Source organism: Oryza sativa, chromosome 4 (genome assembly GCF_034140825.1).
Source record: "Oryza sativa Japonica Group chromosome 4, ASM3414082v1".
Lineage (NCBI taxonomy): Eukaryota > Viridiplantae > Streptophyta > Magnoliopsida > Poales > Poaceae > Oryza > Oryza sativa.
In genome coordinates this window covers 31126939-31148351 of record NC_089038.1, presented here as the reverse complement: position 1 = coordinate 31148351, position 21413 = coordinate 31126939, and the positions used below count along the sequence as shown (strand labels likewise).

The 21413-nt window shown below is 39.4% G+C and overlaps 2 protein-coding genes across 2 annotated transcripts; both read left to right on the top strand.

Moving 5' to 3' along the window:
- The first annotated feature begins 3086 nt into the window (after positions 1-3086).
- LOC9269006 (putative DNA ligase 4) lies at positions 3087-12201 on the top strand. The gene is made up of 27 exons (XM_015781383.3): positions 3087-3474; positions 3914-4005; positions 4099-4184; positions 4259-4395; positions 4514-4588; positions 4713-4804; positions 4944-5015; positions 6167-6246; positions 6333-6370; positions 6483-6489; positions 6681-6836; positions 7229-7304; positions 7407-7531; positions 7620-7654; positions 7903-7961; positions 8139-8222; positions 8339-8431; positions 8519-8567; positions 8687-8774; positions 8924-9130; positions 9215-9340; positions 9433-9532; positions 9612-9717; positions 10177-10307; positions 10384-10542; positions 10649-10804; positions 10903-12201. Exons 1-27 carry the CDS (start codon positions 3139-3141, stop codon positions 12026-12028), a joined length of 3891 nt encoding a protein of 1296 aa, XP_015636869.1. The 5' UTR covers positions 3087-3138; the 3' UTR covers positions 12029-12201.
- A 1388-nt stretch (positions 12202-13589) lies between these two features.
- Positions 13590-20776, top strand: LOC4336917 (mannosyl-oligosaccharide 1,2-alpha-mannosidase MNS1). Its single transcript, NM_001424279.1, has 14 exons — positions 13590-13906; positions 15600-15647; positions 15728-15901; positions 16004-16116; positions 16609-16674; positions 16824-16995; positions 17472-17561; positions 18643-18767; positions 18982-19047; positions 19168-19276; positions 19382-19483; positions 19695-19775; positions 19861-20031; positions 20136-20776. Exons 1-14 carry the CDS (start codon positions 13742-13744, stop codon positions 20370-20372), a joined length of 1719 nt encoding a protein of 572 aa, NP_001411208.1. The 5' UTR covers positions 13590-13741; the 3' UTR covers positions 20373-20776.
- The last annotated feature ends 637 nt before the right edge of the window (positions 20777-21413 follow it).

The following is a 21413-nucleotide window of genomic DNA, read 5'->3' as shown; positions in this document are numbered from 1 at the left end:
CTGCAGGCAACACTCTGGCCCAGTGAACAGCTACATTACAATTTTGATGTAATGAATATATATGCATTTCAATGTGAGCTGGGATGCTGGGCAAGGGAGTTAGCTCAAAATGGTGGCGCATGCCACCGAAGCAATGCCTGAAGAAGTCACTGCTCAGGGTACAGGTCTCTCTGTCCAGAATTCCAGATGCAGCCATGCAAGCCATTCCAGGCTGCCATCTGTGGGGGTTCTTTGAGATGCTCAACCTTTGGCCAGTTTCATTTGTCACCACATTGAATCAAGGAGCAAAGCTTGGGCTCCAATTGACCGAGTTCTTTGGGATGTGACACCGTTTTACCATGGCTGTACCTGCAAAGGCTGACTTGTCAAGGATATCTAGGATTGGTGGTGAAACTGTACTGTCCTCTGAACTTACTGGAACAAATGGAGCCAGATAGCATGAGACAAAACTAGAAGGCATAGCTAATTGGTTATTCCTCTCCCTGGTAAGGTAAGAAACTTAGAATAGGCCTGTGGAAAAACATTTGAAAATTCACCACATGCCTTAACTTGTGTGAGAATGCAGCACAACACATGATGTTAGATATATCTATTAAAATTCCTCCTTTTCACATTCATGCAGTATTTCAGAAGAAGAAAATCTTTTAATGATGTGGTTATTGCCATCGAAGAGAAGCAAACCTATGGTATGTTCAGTTTTTCTTTTTCTTCGAAATTTCTTCATTGCACCAGTTGCATGTAAGGTGATCTTAATTAAGAGGCCTAACTCTTTAGTAGTAGAATCTACAATTACGATTTTACAATTGCGATCCTACTTAGAGACCTCCGGTTCCGATTCAAGATCTCGATTGTAACAACCTTGTTGCATGAGTCTTCAACAAACACCGAAAATTAGCTAATAAGAATCTACCATTAAGGAACAAGAAGGACATGGATGCAATCCATCGCAATCAACAAAAAGTACAGATCTCCACAAGCAAGAATTATGGGACAAAACCTTCAAAGCATCCCTTCATTGGTGAATGACTGAAAGGTGATCTTGGTGCCGAGGGGATATCTTACAGGGCCCTAGCTGCCGCACAACAGATCCAGAATTTCAGAACAGGTATTCCCTTTTCCTCATGTTTTTCCTCCATTTTTTCCTATCTGAATTCGTTCATGATCTGTCAATCATTGGTGAAACAGTCCAAATGGCAAATGATCCGAACGAACAGTTGGTCCCGGCAGCGCAATAACAACATAGTAACATACTAACATGCTTGTGTATCAATCATCAACTGTATTTTTTTTAAAAAAATATATTACTCAGCTAAAGAGTCCTCGCACACAAGGTGAGAGATGAAGTTACAACTTTCATCCGTCCAAAAGTCTGTTAAAGATTTTTTTTTTTGCTGGGCCAGCTAAGATAGGCCAACCAAATTTACTTAAGATTGAGGAATATGTATAAAAGTCTATTAAAAGATTGAGGAATATGTACAAAAGTCTATTAAAGACTCACACCGGGCTCTATAAGCTAAAGCATAACTACTACGATTCTGGATTCTATTAGCCTTCTTGATCATGAACTGTATTATAGGTTGTAAGGGAAACCTCTCTACTGGGTAACCATGGTCAATTGATCGATTCAGCAGTTGACACTATCATCATCCAGACATCATCATGACCATGATTCAGTGAAACATGGGCTCTCATGTGGCAATGCAAGATCCGTATGCATGAACTGTCCTGTTGTGCCGAACCAGATTATGAACTTGGAATTGCAGAGGCCATGAACAATTGCAGACGGTCCCCAAGGAGGCCAGGACCAAAGATACCGATTTACTGATCATCGTCACTTCGTCAGTCTTCCGCGACGATATCCCCTTATTTTCATGACCGTCTGAAGATCCATTGTGTGGTAAAACACATCAAAAGAATCCTTCTCTTGATTATTTGTGTAAGGGAACAGACATTCTCTGGAGAACATGCGTACTATCTGATCGAGGAACGGCAACCTGAATTGGTGAACAAATAAATACTACACATTGATTGCGCAAGAAAAATCAATGTTGTGATCTCTTCCCGACATCGCGGATCGGTGACAGATGCGCTCATGTGCACAGTACGGTCGTGGAAGAAGACAAGCAACGCCGATGCCTGATTACATATGGAGGCCAAATTCGTGTAGGTGAAATTGTGCAGCATTTCATCAGGAATTCAGGTTACTGAAAATCAGAGGATGCGAACACTTTTCATCACTTCCTTTGAGAGCTTCACGTTTATACTTTATAACCAAAGAGATGACTCATCAGTAATAGCATGTACAATTGTGCATGATGCAAATATCCCTACCATCTTAATAAAAACAAAGTCGTTCTCCTTCCATTCCCTCCTCTCACAGCGCGCTCGCACGTGTAGCTTACGTAACCATTGGATCTAGGTCCAGTTCTTTTCTTCAATAAAAGTTGGTTGAAGATTAAGATTTTCGTGACACGTATTTCAAACTGCTAAACAGTGTATTTCGTGCGAAAACTTTCTATATGAAAATTGCTCTAAAATATCATATCAATCTATTTTTCAAGTTTGTAATAATTAAAACTCAATCAATCATACATTAATACCACCTCGTTTTACGTAAAAAACTTAATTTTCATCTTTAAGAGAAAAGAACACCACCCTAATATTTTATCCCAATCATAGATACAGTCTATCCCTAGTCTGATCCATTATAATCGTTGGTGCATGCTACTAGAACTAATAGAACAGAAGAATTTTGGATTTTTTTTTTCGGTAGGAGTTGCAGCAGAAGCTCCACTGAAGCTTTCGCTTCTGTACGTCGGTCGAAATGCCGTTCCAGCCCAACATATTTCGGCCCAATATATCCGCACAGGTCTGGGATTATATTCCGGCCCACGAATCTCCGCACGGGTTTCCAGCACAATATTCCGCACGTACGTGGGATTCCCGCTCCGGCCCAATATAAGGCCCGACACTTTCGAAGGGTTAATCTGGACCGTTGCATAAGATTCGTACGGACAAGATCGAGGAAGCGGGAAGGTCAAGCGGAATTTTGTAGAAATAGCCCTCAGAATTACTTTATTTCACCCGTTTGGCCTTTCCCCCTCTTCTGGCCACCTCGGCGGTTCGTCGCCGGCGGCGATGGCGGCGACGGTGCGGTTCGGGCTGCTGGTGGCGATGTTCCAGGCCATGTCGCGGGACCGCACGGCGGCGAAGAAGCGGGCGCGGCTCCGCGCGCTCCTCGACCGCGCCTACGGGCCCGGCGGCAGGGACGACTACTTCAGCGCGCTCCGCCTCGTGCTCCCGGGGCTCGACCGCGAGCGCGGCTCGTACGGGCTCAAGGAGGCCGCGCTCGCCTCCGTCCTCGTCGACGCCCTCGGGATAGCCAAGGACTCGCCCGACGCCGTGCGGCTCACCAACTGGCGGCGCGGGGGCGGCTTCCGCAACGCCGGCAACTTCGCACTCGTCGCCGCTGAGGTATGCCGCCACATTTACCAGTTACTATCCCTAACCAAAACATGGGGCATGGCGGCGTAGTCGTTGATGAGTTTATGAATTTCCCGCGTTTGTGGTTCGATGAGCTGCGCTCGATTGAGTGTTTTCTTAGTTTTGTTTCATTAATTCATTGGGTTGAATGGATACAGTCTGTGGTAGCAAAAATCTCATTGAGTTAAAGTATATTCATAGATAGATTGATTGTTTGACCGATACACGCTTTGGATACTGTGATTATTTTCTTAGTTTTGTTTCACTAATTCATTCGGTTGAATGGATACAGTGTGGTAGCAAAAATCTCATTAAGTTAAAGTATATTCATAGATAGCTTGATTGTTTGATCGATACATGCTTTGGATATTGTGATTCGGGGCCTTATGGTAGCTTCCTGATGTTTCTCATACTCTTGTGTGCTGCTCAGGTGCTACAGCGGAGACAAGGAATGACTTCTGGGGGATTGACAATAAAAGAGGTGAATGACGCACTTGATCGCCTGGCTGCAACTGAGAATAGGTAGCTTATACATAATACATCTATTTGCATTTTTACTGTGCCGTGCATCAGTGTATGCCTTGAAAGTGAGAAGTTACTCCTCATTCTTGACAGGTCTGAGAAGGCTTCGATTCTTTCTAGTCTGATCAAGAAAACCAATGCCCTTGAAATGAAGTGGCTCTTGATGATTATTCTGAAAGGTTGGGTTGCTCTACAAGTTGCATTTCTGCAGTGGTTTTGGATTGCTGTTGATGCTTTCCGTACTTCATCATAGATTTGAAATTGGGGATCAGTGAGAAGAGCGTATTTCATGAGTTCCATCCTGATGCTGAAGACTTGTTCAATGTCACTTGTGACCTGAGATTGGTCTGTGAAAAGCTTAATGATCGAAGTCAGAGGCATAAGCGCCAGGTGATGATACTAACATTCTATGTCTGCCTGTCTTTGCCTGCATGCTGCCATTCTGATGCATAAAATTTTTACACGGAAGCAAGTTTATCTCCATGATATCTCTATGCTGTATGACCAGGATATAGAAGTGGGGAAGGCTGTCAGGCCTCAGCTATCTATGAGAGTCAATAATGCCTCATCTGCTTGGAAGAAGGTCTTTTTATTTATTTTTTAGCTTATAGTGTATCAATGGAATATTTAGTCATTTCTAAGGACACTCACTTTTTTCATATAGTCATCTTACAATTTGTTTGGTTATATGCTCCCTCCCTCTTCAGCTTCACGGAAAACAAGTGGTTGCTGAGTGCAAATTTGACGGTGACCGTATTCAAATTCACAAGAATGGGGAAGAGATTCATTTCTTCTCAAGGTAATGGTTCCCCATCTATCTCTTGCTTATTATTCTGAAACGGATTGGTTTCTTTTGCCATAATATTTTCTGTTTCTGCCTGTAATATCTTTGCTGTAGATAGGCTAATCCTGGTCCACTAATGTGCTGTGTTTATCAGGAGCTTTCTTGATCACTCAGAATATGCACCTGGAATGTCCAAAGTTATTATAGAAAATATCTTGGTTGACAGGTAAGGTTTACTATTACTACCTCGTCACATATTATAGCTACTTCTAGCATTCAAAATTTGTCCCAAGTATAAATACTTCCTCCTACTTCCCTATGTCAACCAATCACAACCATCTCTCATTTAATTTCTTCACCTTCTTTCTCATCTCATCCAGTCACAACCATTTGTCACCTCAATCTTAATCCCTCCAAAAAAAAAGGCAGAAGTAGCTATAATATGGGACGGAGGTAGTACTAGTGAAGATTTTTTTTTTTTGGGGGAAGACAATGAGGTTTTAATTGTATTCTAACAATTTTTTTTCTGGGTGAAAGTGAGAAATTGTACATTTTTTTCCTGAAAGGTATCATCACATGGCTTAGTCTGGTCATAGACAAAAAAAAAAGAAGCAAATGAATGAATTACCCCCTCCGTATAAAAATGTAAGGCATAATTTGTTTAGTTAGGACAAGGCTTTGGCCATCAGTTTGCTTTATTAGAATATAGTTTTTATGACGCAAGACTGATGTTATTAGATTCATATTGAAAATTACTTTCTTATGATTATACTTTTGTGTCATATAAATGATATATTAGTAAAGCAAATCGTTGATCAAAGCCTTGCCCTAGCAAAACAAAATATGCCTTATATTTTTATATGGAAGGAATATTGTCAAAGATCATAATACCAAGGAATTATTTTTGTTACACCTTTTTCTGCAGTCAACAAATTATAGGAAAACTTAAACATGTTTTGAATTTCTTTTCGAGTTACAAACTAATTATGAGAACTTTCTCCTTAGGGCATGCTTCAATAGGGGATTTTTGATTTGAATCCTTTGTGTAGGCTGTTTCTTACTCCCTGCATCCCTAAATAAGTGTGTAGTTTTAGCCTAAGAATTTGTCCCTAAAAGAGTGTAGTTTTAGAGTAGTCCACTTGACCTCTTTAATACTACTACGTCTTTTTCTTCTTATTTTTTTGTCATTGGACCAATAGTACTCCCTCCTCGTTTTCTGTCCATATCAATAAAGGGCATGGTAGTCTTTTAATCTCTTCCTTAATATGTAGTTGACTATCTAAAACTACACTTATTTAGGGAAGGAAGGAGTAGTAGTTAGTATAATACTTGATAACCCATTCTTGATTTTGATGTGAATTTGTACTGACCCTGCAGGTGTATTTTGGATGGAGAAATGCTTGTTTGGGATACTGTGCTTAATCGGTTTGCAGAATTTGGATCAAACCAGGAAATAGGTTTCTGGAATCTCATTGGAAATTGTAGAATTTTGTTTTTTATGCTGTATGTCTTTATAGTGGACTCAACTAATATTTGTTTGCAGCAAAGGCCGCAAAGGAGGGGCTGGAGACTGATCGACAGGTTTTTGTCATGAACTTTTATCTCCTGCATGCTTTGTTTTTTAGTTTCAGAGTGATCCCTGTACAGAATTTGCTTTTAACTGATTTTTTTTCTTTTTCTTGTTTGCTTGCAGTTGTGCTGTATCCTTGAATGGATTGCTTCTTATGTTCTTGCTCTCTGTGTCAATATTCTTAGCTGCCAGGATTTTTTTTTCTCGAACAAACGGGAGAGCTGTGTGTCATTTCATTAAGAAGATAAGATAGTTACTTCATGATAATACTACCCTATTTTTTTATATTCCCTTGTTTTCCTTGACACTAAGAATGTCCAGATGTTGCTTTTGACATTCTTTATGCTGGAGACACCAGTGTTATCCACCAAAGTTTGACAGAGCGGCATGAAATTCTGCAGAAGGTTGTCAGACCTTTGAAGGGCCATCTGGAAATATTAGTTCCAACAGGTGGCCTGAACATCCATCGTCCGCCAGGTAGGTGATGAAAATTTAGGTATCATTTTTATAATGCATTTGTGAGTTTGCCCACTGTACATCTGGTTCAAATGGAATAAATAACTATTTGCCACTGGGCCACATGTCATAGACACATGAGGTCCCACATGTCATAGACTGCAAGTGGCAAATCCTTAATTGCCACATCTTAAAAGTGGCAAAAAGTTAAATGCCCAATAGATTGACATTAGTTGCCATTCTAATTTTTTTTCCACAGAATATTAACATAACACTTTTTTGCTTATTTGCAAAACCCTTTATTTTGTTTCCAAGAGTTACTTTCTTGTAATATATAACTAACTTGAGTGTGTTTTGGTTATACTTTGCCCAGTACTGTATTGTCCAATAGTAAACCTATTTTCGACTTGCAGATGAACCATGCTGGTCCATTTTGGCACATAGTCTTGATGATGTGGAGAAATTCTTCAAGGACACTGTTGATAATAGGTTTTTTCCTACCTCCCCAAACACTGATGAACTTAGCAACCTTTCCATATCACTAATGATTCAGTTCAGATTTTCTGATTATTCAATATGCTATGTGCTTAGAGAAGAGGGAATTATACTAAAGGACCTTGAGTCCAAATGGGAACCTGGTGACCGGAGTGGAAAGTGGCTTAAATTAAAGCCTGATTATATACATGCTGGTGCTGATCTTGATGTTATTATTATAGGTTAGCATCTTTCCACCTTACTTACCGACTAAATAATAAACATTTTGCACCTGTTGATTCATTGAGCCATCGATTCCTTTGTTGTTAGGTGGGTATTATGGCTCAGGACGTCGAGGAGGAGAGGTGTGTACATACTCTTATCTTGAATTACACAGTTTATCTATTGTTCCACTTTCAACATTAGGGCTATGCTGCAAGGGTGCTATATATCCTACCATGTTTTCTAAGACTTTTTTGCATGTATCTGTTCCTAACCACTCAAGGACAAAAAACTGCATTTTTCTTGTTTTACTGGGAGCATATATTGGTGATATTCTTATTTTCAAGAAGAATGCTATAAAAAAGTGCTGACCATTCTTAACCTGTTATAGGTTGCCCAGTTTTTAGTTGGTCTTGCAGTGCCTTCTGACGACAATAGTTATCCCAAAAGGTAAGAACACCCTTTTCCCCTACCATCTCCTTTTATACTTGGCGGTGTCTGTGGAAAACTACGTGTGGAGATCTTAATAACAACGGGAATGCAGTTTTCCTAATGTTAGTCTTAATAGTTATGCTCTGTCAGGTCAAGAGTTATGTCTCCTATTTAATGTTTTTTTTTCCTTGCAAGATTTCTTTCTTTTTGCCGAGTCGGTACTGGTCTTTCTGATGAAGAGCTTGACGCTCTTGTCACCAAATTGAAGCCTCATTTCAGGTACCTTTTTGTTTGTTTTTTTCTGTTGCATCCTATCACAATTTTGCAGACGCACTTCCTTAGAGCGTGTGAACTTGGACACTTTATCCCCTCATATTTGGCTATTTCTGAATCAGGAAAAATGAATACCCCAAAAAACCACCAAGATTTTATGAAGTGACAAACCATTCAAAGGAGAGGCCAGATGTTTGGATAGAAAGCCCTGATAAGTAAGTTTTATGTGGGAGTTCTTGGTGTATTGCTAGACAATCTGTCAGGTTCAGGAAGCATCTGATATACTGCATCACTAAATGCAGGTCAGTCATAATATCCATAACAAGCGATATTCGAACAATCAAATCTGAGGTAATCAAATTATGGATAAACATTGATGCTTTGCTATCTTTAAAAGTCTTATGCTCGGGAAAGATTTGTTCTTGTACAACATGCTGATTTGCTCTCCAACTGCTTTTAATCTATTAAAGGTATTTGCTGCCCCATACAGCTTAAGGTTCCCCCGCATTCAACGGTTGAGATACGATAAGCCATGGCACGAGTGCCTTGATGTTCAGGGTAATTCTTTTGGGTACTTTGGCAGTAATTTTTTTATATAAATTATCTCCTTTTGTATTGAATTATCTTACGATAATGTACATTTCTTTTTATGCCTTGTAAGTATTTTGATTATACCTCAACCTTCTGTAAAATGTTACTCCCCACAGCATTTGTGGACATCGTACATTCAAGTAATGGGACAACTCACAGGGCGGCAGATGATGATAATGATCTGAAGAATGTTAAGGTAAAACAACCGAGAACAAACAAAAAGGGGGAGAAAAAGAATGTGTCAATCATCCCTTCACATCTTATGAAGACTGACATCTCAGGCCTAAAGGGAGAAACACTTATATTTGCAAATACAATGTTTTGTATCCTTTCGTGCATATTATTTGCGGACTGTACTTTCTATTTACACTGTAAATTTGAATTGGTCCAATCCTTATCATGCTTAGATTTTGTCAACATACCTCCATCATATAATCTCGACTATTTTCATAAACTGGTTGTGGAGAATGGCGGATCTTTCTCGATGAATCTTAATGACTCAGTTACTCATTGCATAGCAGCGGAGAAAAAAGGTATTAACTTTATCCTGTTGAGAAACCTTATGTTTTCTCTTATTCTAAATGTTGAGTAATTTAGTTCAAGTTATTCTCTTGTGTTTTCCCAGGTATCAAATATCAGGCAGCCACACGGCAGGGAAGGATCATTCATTATTCCTGGATCTTAGACTGTTGCAAGGAAAAACGCCTTCTTCATTTGCAGCCTAAGTTTGACCCTTGCTTACAGCCCATGTTTCTTTCATCAACTTTTCTTGTCAAAAATATTCTAACTCATTTCACTGTGCAGGTATATCCTCTTTCTTGCAGATTTTGCAAGGCACAAATTTCCTGAAGAGATCGACTCATATGCCGACTATTTCTACTGGGACATTGATATTTCTGACCTCAAGCAGGTAAATTCTTTTTCCTGTATGCAGCAAATGCTTATCTCGTATATGCATTTGGCTGTAATTCATAATGCCAGATATGTCATTCTGGGTGCTAAATTGGTATTCCTGTAGTTAAAATCTGTGCAATCAACAATACTACAAGTATATGAGACTAGAAATCTAGTATGAGGGATTCCCTGCTTAATCTCCATAGTTTTGATCCATCCAAACATACGAAAATTCATCCAATGGTCCCTGTTGGGGTTTGTATGATAACAGCCAACGATAAATTTGGAAAAATATTTCCCAATTTTCATAAGCTACTTACTCTTTGTTACTAAGAAGTTTGGCAAGTTTGATATTAAGAAGTTTGTCTGAAAACTACTATTGTGCTCGGAAATATTATCCAAGTAGAGAACCAATAGATAAGGACTAAATACAGTGATCATTTTGGTGATTCTTCTTTCTTTGTACATTGTTCAGATTTTCAGCAATATGGACAGAGCTGTTGTTGATTCAAACATGGTACACCACTACAAAAAGAAGTATTGCGCAGATGAGAGATTCTGCTTCTTCCAGGGTTGCTGTGTCTACTTCTATCATGCACCCTTGGTGTAAGTTTTATTTGCGGTCAATATCATCTTTCATGTAATGTGATTCTTTATTCATTGATGCTCTTCTTTTCTGGAGGAATGCGGACTACAATGTAATATCTGATCTTGCACTCAAGAGAGTGAAGCAGGACCTTACCATGCATGGTGGTCAAGTGTGCAGCATTCTTGCTCCCGCTACTCATTTGATTATAGTTTCAGTTCTACAAGCCTACAATTTTGACATGCTGTACAAGAGGTTATTTATTAATTTTTTTTTGGTCTGTTCTATGATAGAAGAATTTCTTTCTTCAAACACTGACAGCTGGAAATTTGAAAACTTATGAAAATACTGGTTTATGCAGCCTCCCTCCTGCCGAGAGGCGTTATCTACATGACAAAAGATTGCAGGTTGTCAGTAACAAGTGGTTGGAAGATTCAGTGGAAAAACAAACAAGGCTGCCTGAAACCACTTACAGCCTTAAACCGGATACACTAGAAGAAATAGAAATTGAACGAAGGTAGATGCGGGATGGTTGTATTTCAGCATTCGCAATATCTGCATTTTTTATTGTTATCGATCTTTTATTTTTTACTGAAGTTTCTGTTTTGTTTTCAGTGAGGAAACTGTTCAGCCTTGTAATGACAAGCTTGAGGAAAATGAGAAGGCTGATACATCTCATGTTAAGCATGCACCAAGGAAAAGGGGAAGGCCATCCAGTAGTGCCTCAAGAACTGCAAAGCCTGCTCCTAGACCAGTCCGAAGAACAAGAGCTAGAAGAGGAAATCAACATGCAAAAATAGATGATGTTGAGCCTGAAGAAAGTGACCATGGTGAAACAGGTCTAGATGATCAAATACCAGACACAGATAACATCTCTAAAATGGAAGTAGATAGCTTTGACAAAGACCAAGTTTCTGCTAGACCAGTCCGAAGAACAAGGGCTAGGAGAGGAAAACAGCATGCCAAAATCGATTATGGTCAATCTGAAGAAAGTGATCCTGGTGAAACAGGACAGGATGATCAAAGGTTGGATGCAGATTACATCTCTAAGATGGAAGAAGATAGCAGTGACAGAGACCAGGGGGCACATCCAACCGCTCCTAGAGTGGTCCGAAGATCAAGGGCTCAAAGAGGAAAGTGGCTTGCAAAGATAGATCGTGAAACAGGTCCTGGTGAAACAGGTCAAGATGATAAGAAGTTGAACGCAGATTCCATCTCTAAGATGGAAGAACATGCCCATGACAAGGATCAAGAACCACCTCCAGGTGCCCAGCTTATCACATTGGATGAGCAGGAGCCCAAAGGAATCAAATCGAGTACCACGGAGACACCAAGCAGCCCAAAACACGAACGCAACCAAACAGTTCTTAGAAGAGACACCGCTGAAACAACGAGTAGCGCAACGTGCGAGAAGATGGAACAGATGGTTGATCCGCTGCACGCAATGCTCCTGGACATGATTCCATCGCTTGGCCAGATGAAGACGGACGTTGGTAACAGGGTTGCCGAAGCCAAAGCTGAGACGAATCCACCTTGGGTAGGAAGCTCCACATCCAGTTACGTGGCTCCAGTGCCACAGGCCTCAGCGAGTTCTGCATCCAGTTCTGGTGTTCCGGCACCACACGCAGGAAGCTCCACACAGAGTACCGGGGTTCCAGCCCCAGATCCAACTGCTGGTGCTCCAAAGAAGAAAAAGGTCAGTTACAAGGACGTCGCCGGTGCACTTCTGAAGGATTGGTGACAAATAGTACTGAATGCTGCCACTTCGGGTAACCTGTACGCTGTATATTCCCCATCTTTCATTAATCTGCACGGCCCTGTAGGCTGTGACAAATGCTTGTGAATGTCCCTGTTCTTAGCTCTGAACGTCCGTGAAGATTCTGACAAGAATGGCGCTAGTAGTTTGGTCGAAAATGACACTTGGCCCGTGTTTTTCTTCGCGCTCCCCGTTGTTGAGAACGGCGTGATGGCTAGTAGTTGAGAGCTTCTACTTCCGATTGATAACATCGTAAGCTGCTGCTGCTTTTGCTACTTCCTTTGCATGTATGGTCGTTGTGTTGTGAGAGGAGTAGGTTGCCATGCACCAAAGGTGCAGAGCATGTCGAGCATGCGGGCCCGTGATGCGAACAGTGTAGAGTTGCACTGTTGCAGAGCACTTTGAGCCGGAAAGTTGATCGAGGCGACGACCGAAGCGTGAGACCCAACGTCAAAAACGTGCTCCATCCGACCAATTTGGTGTACCTGATCCCTCCTACCCACCTGTACACATGGCGTGCTGTCTACGTTCATAAAATCAAAATGGAGAGGCAAAAAGTTTATCGTTTCTATCGCTCTGCCTTATGTAGAAAAACTAAAATGGAGAGATAGAAACGAGTATGTTCACCGGTAATCAATCGCTAGCATTTCTTCATGAAACAGTGGGATTTCACGCTATGATGCTAATGTAATGCAAGCCAACGCCCCCACTCACACGGAAATCTCTGATTAGCGTTCATGGGATATAGGGCTGTTTTGGTTTGATGCTAAAACTTGCCCAACCAAATAGTTGGCAATTTAAATAGTAGTTTGTAGATGTTTGGATTGATGTCAATATTTGCCATAGCTAATACAATTCATATAGTCTAAATCTACCAAAACATTGATAGTGTCAAAACATAACTAAGATTTAGCACTACCAATGATTTGATAGGGCATCAAATCAAATCAGCCTATATTTCCACAACGGTTAAACTACTTATAATACAAAATTGAAGGACTATATTGATAGAAACATCACATTGCTTGGGGCGTTGTTCACTTAAAAAAACACAAGCGGCCGAAAATGGTACACATGTTAATTTAACATAGTGTTGATATATTATACTATTTAATTAAGTCTACTATGTAAAAAAAACATGAATGAGCTAATAACATCAATTTGTTACGAGAAAAGGACAAGAAGTATTTTCAAAAGAAAAAAAAAGAGGAATGCTGTAAGTTAAAAAGGGGGAAAATCAGTGTATAGGAGCAAGTTTAAGTTTAATAGTATAGCCAACTACTAGCTCTAATTTATCTATAGTCAATCTAATAGCTCATTCATACAATAGTAAAATAGTACACTATTAATACCTGGTCTCACCTGTCATACACACCTTGCGTCTTGGAGTCCGTGCTGCAGCTAGCTATAAATCTGTAGCGCGCTGTTATTCTTTCTCTTTATTTATCTCCTTAAAATATGTTTACAGCTGGTTTATAGCATATGCTATTATACCTGCTCTAATGACCAAGTGGTTATTTACCGGCAGTAGGCCCCGTTCAACGACGACCGAGCCACCACCGAGGTCCGACCCCCAAACGCCACACACACGAAAACACATCCCACGCGGCGGCGTGACACGCGCGAATCGCCGGAGACCTCGCCGGAGGTGGCGAGCTCGGGTGCCGGCGATCTCCTCCCCGCGGGCGGCGTCCGTCCATGGCTCGTCGGTCCTCCTCCTCCTCGTCGTCGTCGGGGGCGTGGCGGTACCTCAACCCGGCGTATTACCTCAAGCGGCCGAAGCGCCTCGCCCTCCTCTTCTTCGTCTTCGTCGCCGCCACCTTCGCCTTCTGGGATCGACAGTCGCTCGTCCGCGAGTACGAGGTTCGCGCCTCCTCTCCCACCCGTTGAAGTTCCCCTGATCCGGGTTGAGGCGGCGGGGATCTGACCGGTTTTGCTGCCCGCCTTAGCTTCGGATTTCCTTTTTTTTTTGTTTGTTGTGGTGATGATTGGTCGCTGGATCTGAGTATCGAGAGCTTGTGCGGGTGGTTTTGGGACATGTGCGCTTGCGGAGCAGAGTGTGGTTTTTCCAGGATTCAGGATCCAGTCTTCGTTTTTGTTGTGTTCTGTGGATTACTGGTGGGACGAGAATCTGGAAGTTTGCAAATCAACCACATGGAGTGCATTCTGGTTAGCTCAGCTGTGATGATAATTCGGTTAAAATGTTCGAACTCTTTCAGTGTTAGTTTAAGGATTAGTGGAGGTACTCGGCCACTCTTGGTACAGTGAGATTTTCGTAGTCTCGATTTCTCGTTAAATTAAGTAAATGGGAAGGTCTGAACTATTCCTATTTATTTCAGGTGGAAGTAAAGTTTTACGTTTCTATGTTTTAGGACTAATAGAAGGTGTAGATTTGGAGAACTGGGTTATTTTATGCTCTTTGATGTGTTAGTTTACAGCATACTCACTGAGATTGGTGTAGTCTAAAAAATCTAAAAATTTCTGTTTTGTGATTATTTTAGAGGAGGATATCATCACAAATTCCTATAGTGTTATGTATTTTGAGGAGAAAACAAATGTCAGAGATGTAGTTGGTGTTATGTCAATTTAAGTTTGACAAGATGAAATTAAGGTTAGGTTGTTTTTTCCCACTTGTTCATTGAGGCTTGTAAGTAATCAGCTAATTTGAAGGATACCACACATGAGTCATGAATGTATATTTTGATCAATTTTCATCCTTTGGATTTATCAAGTCAATCTAGCTCTTCTGTAAACCATAAGAAAACATGGATTAGTTGGTCTGTTTGAAAATCACATGGGTCTGTTGGGCTGTTGGCATGTTTTATTTCAGTTTGAGTCAACTCATATCTTATCTCCTGGAGTATGCATATACTTTTGATATTCCTCTGTTCACTCTTATTGTTTGAGTTCCTTGTAGAATTTAGAACTTAAAAGTACAAATGTAAGGTATGCTATCTGAAAGGTGCCTCGTCACCATCTTGAATTGTTCATTCTGAAGTGCTACAGATGAATGGCTTTAAATTATACTTGTGAAAGTGCAAGGTACTCCCTCCGGTTCCATATTAATTGACGTTTTGGACAAGGTTGAGGTCAAACTTTTATAACTTTAACCATTAATAACTTTAAAAATATTTGGTTTAAAAGAACTAGAACAACATATATAGATTTGTCTTTTAAAGTACTATAATAAAAATAAACATGCATTTATTTATTATATATATTATAATAGAAAAGTAAGATTAAAGATGTATCTTGTAGACCGTGTCATTGTCCAAAACGTCAATTAAAATGGAACCGGAGGGAGTAGGGTATTTGCGAGGTTGTCTTAAATGCTGCTTGTTGAACAGCTCAGTCTAGTGCTAGTAAATGCAAATGAATATACGGATGGCAGATATTGGGTTGTACAGGAAAATATCTTGCAGTTCAGATTCAACGATTTTCTGTTGAATAAAGATATCGCAGTTATGATTTAGTTCTCCACTATTGATGGCTTCAAAGCTCCAGGAATATTACCTTGTTTCCTACACTTACTTTGTTCTGTTATCCTCAATTTCAGTCAGAAATTTCTCGATTGGATGATAAAGTAAATCAGTTGCGTGACCAGGTAAAGTTTGTTCTGAAATGCGGTGCTGGTTTACTTAACTTTTAATCCAGCTTTAAAATAAATCTTTGTTTCTTGTATAGTTAAGAAAGGCTGGAGTTCATCTGGATGAAAATCCAACAGGTGACAAAGTATCCAGAGAAAAGCTTGTAGAAATTGATCCTATTAATAATGAAAGGAGAGAAAAGGTTAAGGAGGCTATGGCCCATGCTTGGAATTCCTATGTGAAGTATGCCTGGGGAATGGATGAACTTCAGGTTTGTTTAGTCAACATTCTGTTATTTCTATTGCCCTTCTAACTTATCTGAGTGAGCTCTGAAGTGTCTTCTGTATTTTTCTTTGTTCAAATTATTTTCCAGCCACAATCAAAGAATGGTGTCAATAGCTTTGGTGGTCTCGGGGCAACTCTTGTGGACTCACTTGATACACTGTATATAATGGGCCTAAAGGATGAATTTCAGAGGGCCAGAGAGTGAGTTTAACTATTTTTTCACCATACAGAATGTACATAATGCTTCCTCATGCGCTTTAATTTGGTCCATTCACGACAGAGACTTCTATTAGATTTTAGGTTTCTCATATTAACATTCAATACTTCAGACTAAACCTGTGTCTGCTTCATCCTTTAATATTCCGTGATGTTAAAATATGGCATTCCCTAATTTAGAAAGTAAACTTATTTGTCATTTAGGTATTTTAGGCTTTTAGCAATGAATGCGTCTCTTTATCCCTTGTGATATAGGGAAATCGGAATTTCTTGATTACTTCTTTAGGCATTCAGTTTGTTTCATCTATTCATGTGATAAATGGCTTTTATGAGTATATTTTGTTTAGCACTTTTTTTATTATTTATATCTTGTTAAGTTCTCTAATCTGCTTGTTTATAGCTCCATTACAGAGTGGAGTATCTTCTTATGATTTATGTCATACTCTAATTCAGTCGATGTCTATTTCATGATGCCAGCTGGGTGGCCGATTCACTAAGCTTTGACAAGGATTACGATGCAAGTGTCTTTGAAACGACCATAAGGTTGCCTTATAAGGTTTACTATTGTTGTAGTATTTTTTTTCTTAAAATATTTGACTTCTTTGATCGATGCTATGTAGGCAGACCACATTTTTTAGAACATAAAAGTATATCTAGTTTTTTCTAAGTTTCTGTTTTATTTTTATATTCAGAGTTGTTGGAGGCCTCCTCAGTGCATATGATCTATCTGGTGACAAAGTATTTCTTGAGAAGGCCAAAGATATTACTGACCGTCTACTACCTGCTTGGGATACACCATCTGGTATCCCTTATAATAGAATCAACCTAGCTCATGGACGAGCCCATAATCCTGGATGGACCAATGTGAGTAATAGATTCTATTTTGCTAGTGGTAGTCAATTACATGGAGTGTTCCTTCTAAGCACACTGAAGCTTACAGCTAACTGTTTTAACCATGTTCACAGCATCCCATTTTTCTTCATAATGATGCAAACTTTGTTGTTCCTTTAGAGCTCTGTTTTCATTCGAGGGATTGAATCACATGTCATCACATACATCTTTATGATTAATTCATCATGTTTATAATTTGTTTCAGCCCCTTATCTCCACAGTGATCAAATTAGAAGTTTTTTTAAAAAAACTGATCAAATTAGAAGTTTAATGTGATATTTACCAATATCTTTGTAAAAACACTTTTTTCTCGAATAGTCAAGAGAGCTGCATAATCTTTATAAAAACACATCAATAATTGCTCAATGGATTGTTTATAAATGCATTTGACCTGAAACTATTTTCTCTCTCTTTGGATGGTGAACCATGTACATTGTGTGTTTCTGCAGGGTGATAGTATCCTTGCTGATTCTGGCACGGAGCAACTTGAATTTATAGCTTTGTCACAGAGGACTGGTGATCCCAAGTATCAACAAAAGGTTCTACAGATTACTCATATTTCATACATCCTGCCAGTTTTATGCAATTATCTTGGTAAATTAAGTGCAACCAGTTGTGTGCAAAACATGGCTTCTATTTCCTTCCTCGAATAAGAAGAAGAGGGGGTAGAACACGCGTGCAAAACCAAACACGCACACACTGAGTTCTAGGAACCATGCGTGTCACAAACCCGACCACAAACACAAACAGATAAAATGACCACGACCCACAAACCAAACCACGACGTGAGACTAACCACCTGGCTCTTGACTCTTGAGCAAGCAAAAAGGACCTTGTAATCATATATAATACTTTGATTGTTCCCTTTGTTGTTGATGTGCATGCATGCATCCCTTTTTCACTTGATGCTATGGTCATAACCACTGGAACCAAATCTCCTTGATGCCTCCTTTTGTGACACACATAAGTACTCAAATCATGACTGCGGGAATAAATGATTTTTTGTGATAGTTCATAAGTCATATTTAAAGTGTTTTATTTTCTGGATGGCCTTCAAAATCATAGCCTTCTTCATATACAAATGTTCTTCCCCTGAAAAGTTCTTGAATTTAGCTTGACCCCAGTATTGTGGGTTAAGTATATATACTGACTTCTCTCTATCAGATGACGCCAGGTTTGCTTTAGATCTCCTTTCAAGAATAAAATAGTGTCTCAAAGAAAAGGCTGTTATAAGTTGGAAATAGAAAATATATCCAAATCATAATCAATTTGATTATATTGGTCCTACTTATAGATCCTAAATAACCTTGTTCCTTATCCTATTTATTTGACATGCTATTGCATGGATCAAATCAATTGGTATGAGTTCCATCAAAAACTTTGATCCCTAATGTAAATTTGTATCCTACATCATTGGTTTATGTTGGCCCGTACTTATTTATTACTGCCTTTTCTTTTAATGTTTATAATATTTTGCTAACCAGTGTGCGTAAGCAAAGCCCTACAAAAAATGGCATCTGCCCGTATATAATTTATATAAATTTAAATCCTGCCTGAAAATCTCTTTTTGGCTTTCTTAATATTGAACTCACAGTTTGGCCTGATACAATACAATTTTAGGCAGAGAATGTCATCAGACAGCTTCAGAAGATATACCCAAGCGATGGCTTACTCCCTATATACATAAACCCTCATTCAGGAACTGCGTCGTACTCAACAATTACATTTGGTGCAATGGGAGATAGGTTATACTTCTATTCTCACTTATTCAAACAAGCTATTTCCTTCCTGAAAACATAGTGGTCCTTCTGTGATTAACATTAGTACTTTCCATGTTAATTTGTGCAAACCTTTAAGCAACTTGCTCTATTGGATTGTTCATAAATTTTCTGTTGCATACCCTAATTTTAGTGAGTGTAGAATGATTGAAAAATGGAGCTAACTACATTTGTGGTTCAGCTTCTACGAGTACTTGCTCAAGGTTTGGGTCCAGGGGAATAAAACTGAGCATGTAAAGCATTACAGGTTTGAGCCTATAAGCCTCACTTTTCACCTTTTCATATTCCCTTCACTGATTTCTTTTACTGGAAATTCCATACAGTTTCATTTAGCATGTTGATAACTGTTTATATGATTTTTGACTAGACAAATGTGGGAGACATCAATGGAAGGCCTACTAAGCTTGACCAAAAAAACTACACCCTCTAATTACTACTACATTTGCGAGAAGAATGGTGGTTCATTGTCTGACAAGGTAAATAATCCCATTTGGTTGGCTGTAATCAACAAGAGGATCATTTGGACTTAACTTTCATTCTCTCTCGGGAGTTCTCACTGGTTCGGCTTGTGACTAGCACAGATGGATGAGCTTGCATGTTTTGCCCCTGGTATGCTGGCACTGGGGGCCTCTGGCTATGAGGAGACTGAAAAGGCTGAAGAAATTATGAATCTTGCGAAAGAGGTAAGTCCTTTAGGAATTCTCACTTTTGTATATTCAAAGTCTTAAATCCTTATTTGTTAACTAGATACTTAAAGAATTTTTATCTTCATGTCTAATATTCTTTTCGTTCTATGAACTTTAATGTGTATGAAGTCTCATAGTCAACTCATATCCAAATCGATCAATTACAGACATGGTTTTTTGTTGATATAATTTTTTGTTCTCTTCTTAGCTTGCTCGGACCTGTTATAACTTCTACCAAACAACTCCTACAAAGTTGGCTGGGGAGAATTATTTTTTCCATACTGGACAGGTAGCAAGGCAGCTCTTATTTTATTCTCTATAATAATCACGTACTATTCCATCATTTATCTCTAAATGATAGCTTCTTAATTTAGGATATGAACGTGGGCACATCATGGAATATCCTGAGACCTGAGACTGTCGAATCACTTATGTACTTGTGGCGTCTTACGGGGAACAAAACATACCAAGACTGGGGGTGGGACATATTCCAGGCATTTGAAAAGAACTCCCGCATAGAATCTGGTTACGTTGGGCTGAGAGATGTAAGCTTTTTTTAATTGTTTTTATGATAGCATCCATACTTAAATTCCCACTGAGCGCTAGTGTAAGACTTACACAAATTCTTGTCAAATATTTTGGTCTCCAGGTGAATACTGGCGAGAAGGATAACATGATGCAAAGCTTCTTCCTAGCAGAGACTCTCAAGTACCTATACCTCCTGTTCTCTCCTCCATCAGTCATATCCTTCGATGAGTGGGTCTTCAATACCGAAGCCCACCCATTGCGAATTGTTCCTTTAAATGACAATAGCAAAGCCCACTCAGTAGGCATTGCAACACCGACGGTACGACCGTTCGGGAGGAAGCAGGGGAAACAAGAGTAGATTTGAACCATAGAGCACAGGAATTTTTCATCTGCCCTCTGATTTTTGACCTGCCTGATCCAAGGTTCTGACAGGAGCAGCGATTCTGCCTGTAGCAGTATAAGGGCTGAAAGTCATGGCAATAGGCTGTTTAGGCAACGGAATTATAGGTAGAGCACGATGAGATATTCTGGGGCACATTGAAACTTCAGAGTATAAATCGAAGACCAATAACCCCATGAAAGTTTATATTTCTGTACTTGTTTGCGCTCCCTGCATTATTGATCTGTCATGTAAATCTAACAGTGTCCATATGTTGTTGGTTACACGGGGGCTTCCGTGGAGTTGTATTTTCATTACGTGGCCCGACTTGTGACATTTTGAAACACGGTCTATAAAAACGGATTGCATTTTACTTCCCCACTAGACTCTTGCTACGAGAAAAAGGATGCTCCAAGCCTAGCCCTTCGAGAGGTAGCGAATGTTGTGAACCCCCTGGGTGAGCATCCATATATGGGTTAAACCATTTGATTGAGTGCCATTATGGATTTATGGTACCTATCTCTATCACAAAATATTTTCCCAAAATAGTTTTATTTTGAGTAAATTTTAGAAAACTACATTAGTGACAAAACTATCAGTTTGATGCAACATTAGTAATCTATTTCAGTTTATTGTAACAATAGTATGAGAAATTATCACAAAACTGTAACTTTTCGTGATATGCTGATACAGTTTGTCACCTACATGTCCTGTAGCAGTATAGCACGTAAAAGTTTGTAGTTTTGTGATAATTTCCCACGTTATTGTTGCAACAAACTGAAATAAGTCACTAATGTTATAGCAAACCAATAGTTTTGCTATTGTTGCAGCAAACTGAAACAAGTCACTAATGTTGTAGCAAAACGATAGTTTTGTCAAACGATAGTTTTGTCACTGTAGTTACAGTTTTCTGAAATTTACTCTTTTATTTTTCACACATCTTATACGTACCAATAAAAAACTATTGTTCTTTTTTTTAATCAAATCTCAATGCAATTGCCTTTTGCTTTAACTAGTCCT

Coding starts and splice junctions, on each gene's coding strand:
- LOC4336917 (NM_001424279.1), top strand. CDS start 13,742: ATGGCTCGTCGGTCCTCCTCCTCCTCGTCGTCGTCGGGGGCGTGGCGG. Junction 19,776..19,860: donor ATTTTTTCCATACTGGACAG/GTAGCAAGGCAG, acceptor TTCTTAATTTAG/GATATGAACGTGGGCACATC. Junction 20,032..20,135: donor GTTACGTTGGGCTGAGAGAT/GTAAGCTTTTTT, acceptor TTTGGTCTCCAG/GTGAATACTGGCGAGAAGGA.
- LOC9269006 (XM_015781383.3), top strand. CDS start 3,139: ATGGCGGCGACGGTGCGGTTCGGGCTGCTGGTGGCGATGTTCCAGGCC. Junction 4,589..4,712: donor CCTCATCTGCTTGGAAGAAG/GTCTTTTTATTT, acceptor CTCCCTCTTCAG/CTTCACGGAAAACAAGTGGT. Junction 9,131..9,214: donor ATTTGCAAATACAATGTTTT/GTATCCTTTCGT, acceptor TATCATGCTTAG/ATTTTGTCAACATACCTCCA.